The 5,044-nt window shown below is 31.1% G+C and overlaps 1 protein-coding gene across 1 annotated transcript; it reads left to right on the top strand.

Moving 5' to 3' along the window:
• Positions 1-1,095: 1,095 nt before the first annotated feature.
• Positions 1,096-1,926, top strand: LOC107961938 (60S ribosomal protein L12-3). Its single transcript, XM_016898127.2, has one exon. It carries the CDS (start codon positions 1,255-1,257, stop codon positions 1,753-1,755), a length of 501 nt encoding a protein of 166 aa, XP_016753616.2. The 5' UTR covers positions 1,096-1,254; the 3' UTR covers positions 1,756-1,926.
• The last annotated feature ends 3,118 nt before the right edge of the window (positions 1,927-5,044 follow it).

Here is a 5,044-nt window from a genome sequence, read left to right as displayed (position 1 = left end):
ATGTTGTTTTACCACCACCTTTTTTTTTCAAATTAACATTATAGTTTACTTTCTAAATTTTTATATTATTTAAAAACTAAGAAAATTTATCATATTAATGATAGATAACAATAATTAAAAATACATTAATTAAAAATTAAATTCATAAAATCACATACGTTGCATTAGAAACTAGTAACAAACAAATCTCTAAGACACTTAAACGATATTTAAGATTCAGATCATAATTGAGGTTTTCTTTTTTTTCTTCTTGTAAAATTTTAAATTAAAAAACTATAATTATATTAAAAATATTTATTGGTGAGATTTAGATTGTATCTTTAATAAAAGTTATAAATGCAATTTCATTTATTAAAAAATGTTTTCATTTAATAATATATTATTATTTATTTCACTTAGGAATAAAACTAATTTTACAAATGGTGTGCTTGGACATCACAGAGTAATTGGATGAAAGTGTAATTATTCAGGTAATAAATACACCATATTGTAATTATAAGGAATTTGAGGTGCTTCAATTGCACTCAATTCAATGAGACTTATCAATTACAATGATTATCTAAACTAGTTACAAATCCAATCCAATTACTAAGTGACTTTCTAGACGTGTGATTAAATTTTAGAAAAGAGGAACAAATTTACTTCATAGTTTTATGGTTGTTATAAATGGTAAGCAAAAAACATAAAAATGGGGTTTTATAACAAATTGGATTGTTATAATTAAATGAGCGTGATGGTTATAAAGAGGACTGGCTCTACATTTTTACCAATAATATATTTGTGGTTTGGTTTTAAGTAGAGTGATTTATTATTATTATTATTATGGTAATATAAATCTAGATTAAACCAGATGAATCGAGTCAATTGATTAATAAGGAATATGTTGAATAAAGAAAACTTTCCCAATGTAAATTGGTGGAATAGTGTAAACAAGGAAACCTCTTTAACGTGGGTGTTTACAAGACTATGTATAAGAAAAATATCATATGAATGGTAGTTTATAGAAGCCCAAAATTCTACCAATTTTAATTTTTCAAAAGAAGCCCAAATTCCAAAACTATACAATTGCTCAGCCCAATGCAGTCCCTGAAAATAGTAAATGACGCAAAAATCCCTCGTACGTGCCTATTGTTCCCCAGCCTCGTAAAAGGTTAAATCGGGTATTAAACAATAAAAACCCTAGCTATATTATGTCATCTCCTTGCACTCTTTCGTTTTTACGAAAACCCTAGCCACCTTCTTTCCTACGCCAAAATGCCGCCAAAATTTGATCCAAGCCAAGTCGTCGACGTCTTCGTCCGCGTCACCGGCGGTGAAGTAGGAGCAGCTAGTTCACTCGCTCCGAAGATCGGTCCGCTCGGTCTCTCTCCCAAGAAGATCGGAGAAGATATCGCCAAAGAGACCGCCAAGGAATGGAAGGGTCTCCGCGTAACCGTCAAGCTCACTGTCCAGAATCGCCAGGCGAAGGTCACGGTGGTACCGTCGGCGGCAGCGCTGGTAATCAAGGCATTGAAGGAACCGGAGAGGGATAGGAAGAAGACCAAGAACATCAAGCATAACGGGAACATCGCACTCGATGATGTCATAGAGATCGCTAAAGTAATGAGGCCGAGGTCCATGGCTAAGGATTTGAGAGGGACGGTGAAGGAGATTCTGGGCACCTGTGTTTCCGTTGGGTGTACCGTCGATGGTAAAGACCCTAAAGATTTGCAGCAGGAGATTGATGATGGTGATGTTGATGTTCCTCTCGAGTGAGTAAACTTTCTTTATTACTTTTAAGATCATATCTTGTTTAATTTTGTTTATCTGTATGGTTTTGGAGAATTTACGGATATTTTCTATCAGAGATTGTTTTTGAGGTTAATTTTAGATGATTTTAACATTTGTGGGTCATCTTTATGGCTATATATGTGATGTTTAATTCTATCCTCTGTTTGTCCTTTATATTGTATTTTTTTCGTAATGCAAGTCTTGGTGTTTTGCTTAAGCTTGGTAAGTTGGAAATGAATTGAAAATGTGAGTCTTTTGACAATGCTTCAGCTTAGTAAGTGAGAAATTAATGGAAAATGTTGCATTTTAGTATAGTTTTTAAGTTATTCAATGTGATTTAGGAACTTGATTGCATTGATCTACTGGTTCTCTATGGGTAATATTATTGAGATTGTATTTTAAGATTGAGATATCTTTGAATGTTGTTGCTAAAGAATCTGAATGCACATACTATTAGAATACTTTGTTATCACAACAGGATTATGTGCTTTGTTACTTGTAGCCGTCCAGGCTTAGATTATTTTCAAAAGTTTGAGAGTCCTATTCTTGCTGTTGTTGTCAGTTAGACCTTTGAATTTATCCCCGAAACCCTGAACCGGCTTGGACCCAAAATGATCAAACTTGTATTGACCCGGTCTAAAAAAACCTCAGCCTCCCAAACCTTAAATGAAGACCTGGAGCAGAAATAATCCAAAAATTTTAAAACTCGAGTTGATCTAATCTAAAACAAATCCGATCCATTCAATTTACACGTTTATTGGTCTGACCATTTTTACGTGCTTAACATCACCTGTCTGTTTAGCTGGTTTAGCTTCATTGCTAAATGTTTGATTTATCAGTGATTTATTTGATTCATTATTGCATCCTGAATAAATGTATTATTGTGTTGTGGGCTATCAGAAAGCTTAGCATCTGTGTAAATTTCAGTCTTCCCTCTAGTATTCTCAAATTCTTAATTTTGTCCTTGGTACTTAAATTTGGTCTCTCTAGTTTGATTATGGTATTAGTTATACCAAATAGCTAACACTTTATGCTGATATGGATTGTTGTTGTTGTTGTTGGAAAGGGTGTTTTTAGCTGTATTACCTATTTGGATTAATTAATGACAGCATAAAGGTAGGAAAAAATAAATTATGTCAAATTAAAGTACATTAAAACTCAAATATGAGTATATTTGAGGGACCAACATCATAATTAAACCTTGTAATGCCCAATTATATCCCGGGCCTATAACTAACATAAAAACCAAATAATAAAGTCCATTTACAAAAATAAAAATTAATTTGGTCCAAATTAAATGACCCAATATCACCTAGCCCACTAACCTAAACCTTAGCCCAACTGCAGTGGCCATCAACACCAAAAAAAAACAAACAGCAGCCACCCTAAGCAGTTCGCAGCAACCGCGTCGCAGCAACTGCCCACGTTCAGCAGCCTCTGTGCACGCCGCGCACAATTTCTCGCCAGTGGTACCTATAACGAGCCATGAACAGTAGAGATAACGGGAAATATAGCAAAAAGCTGTAAAAAATTATTATTTTGGCTGTAAAAGTTCGGCTATAAAAGAGCCAATCGATGTCTGTAATGGGGTTAGAAAAAATCTTGTATTGAAAACATTATTGAAGAAAACAAAAACAAAGAATAAAAAAAAAACAATTTTCAAGGTAATTAGTTGGTTCCGTTTTTCTTTTCTTTTTACCGTTTTGTTCTTTTTTATTTTCTTGTTTTTTAAAACAAATAAACGAAGCAAAGAAGAAGGGGAAAAGTTCTTACCGGTGGCAGCGCGCCGTCGTCGTTGTGGCCGATTGGAAATGGAATTGGAACGGTAGAAAAAGGGAGGCTACGGCGCGATTTCTGAAATGGAAAAGGGGATAATGATTTAGGGTTTAAAATTGGTGATTCTATAGGGCTTAAAACGACGTCGTTTGGGGCCCAAAATGGCGCCGTATAGCCCAACAACCCGAGTGACCCGACCCGTTTTCTTAAGACTCGCGTTTTTTTATTTCAATGGTTTATTTGCGCGATTAGTCCCCTTTGTTATATAATGTGTGTAAATTAATTTTTTTTATTTCTTTCAAAATTTGTTGCATGTTTATGCCTATGTAGCTGCGCAGCGTGTTGGAGGGTGAGATTAATTTCCCTTTTGGTCCTCCACTGTTAATTGCGTATTCTATTTGGGCCATTTGCATTTTATTTATTTCAAACTAGTCCCAAATTTCTGTTTTAAGTTTAAATTAGTCATTTTTTATTATTACTATTAAATTAGTTAATTTCAATAGTATTATCATTATTTATTATTACTATTATTATTATTATTTCTATACATATACACACGCATATATTTTATAATATATATATTTTAAACTTTTGTAAATACATGTACATATTTTATATATATTTATTTTTATTTTATTTTCATAACTTTTATATGCATGAATATATATACATTTACATTTTATAATGCATATATATTTTCTATATTATATATACATATATTTTTATTTTATTTATATATATATATATTTCATTTTATATATATATTTATATACATACATATTTTCACATATACATATACATATTTTCATAGTTTATCTATATATTATATTTATACATTTTTTTATATTTTGTAAATATAAATGCATACTTTTATATACTTCTATATATCATAATTTTTATAAACGTGTTTATAAACATAATTATATATATATATATTTTTGTTTCATAATTTTAAAATATGTATACCTCCATATATTCTTCTTATTTTATGTGCATTCACATACATATATATATATAATAAATTTTTCATATATTTTATGGTTTTGTTGTTTCGCAAAATGTCTATCTTTTTATGCCCATTTAATTACAAAAGCATTTTAATTCAACTCGTTTATCATTGTTTCTTTTACATCAGTTGACTCGTTTTTTTATTTTATGTTACTTTATTTTATTTTATTTTATCCTTTATTGGATTGTTGCTCGTGCTATTCTCTTTAGCATTTTAAAATATGTTTGTATATATATATTTTTAAAATGTTTGTTTTTTTGTTGAAGCATGAAATCATTTTATTTCTTAAAATTTTAAAATATTTGGCATTCACGTTTTTCGAGAAGAATTGTGTCCTAATTTACTGGGCTTCAATTCTTCCGATGAATTTAGAGAGCCAAGTATTTGTTTTGCAGTAAAATCACATTTGAAATGAAAGCTTATTCTCGGGAATCCAAAAATGTTGGGTCCTAACTTACTGGACGTGACGTTTTATCATCTCGAAATAAG

This window comes from Gossypium hirsutum, chromosome D03 (assembly GCF_007990345.1).
Source record: "Gossypium hirsutum isolate 1008001.06 chromosome D03, Gossypium_hirsutum_v2.1, whole genome shotgun sequence".
Classification (NCBI taxonomy): Eukaryota; Viridiplantae; Streptophyta; class Magnoliopsida; order Malvales; family Malvaceae; genus Gossypium; species Gossypium hirsutum.
This window is presented reverse-complemented; position numbering and strand designations above follow the sequence as displayed.

What these genes read in the sequence shown, in the direction of transcription:
- LOC107961938 (XM_016898127.2), top strand. Translation starts at nt 1,255, where the DNA reads ATGCCGCCAAAATTTGATCCAAGCCAAGTCGTCGACGTCTTCGTCCGC.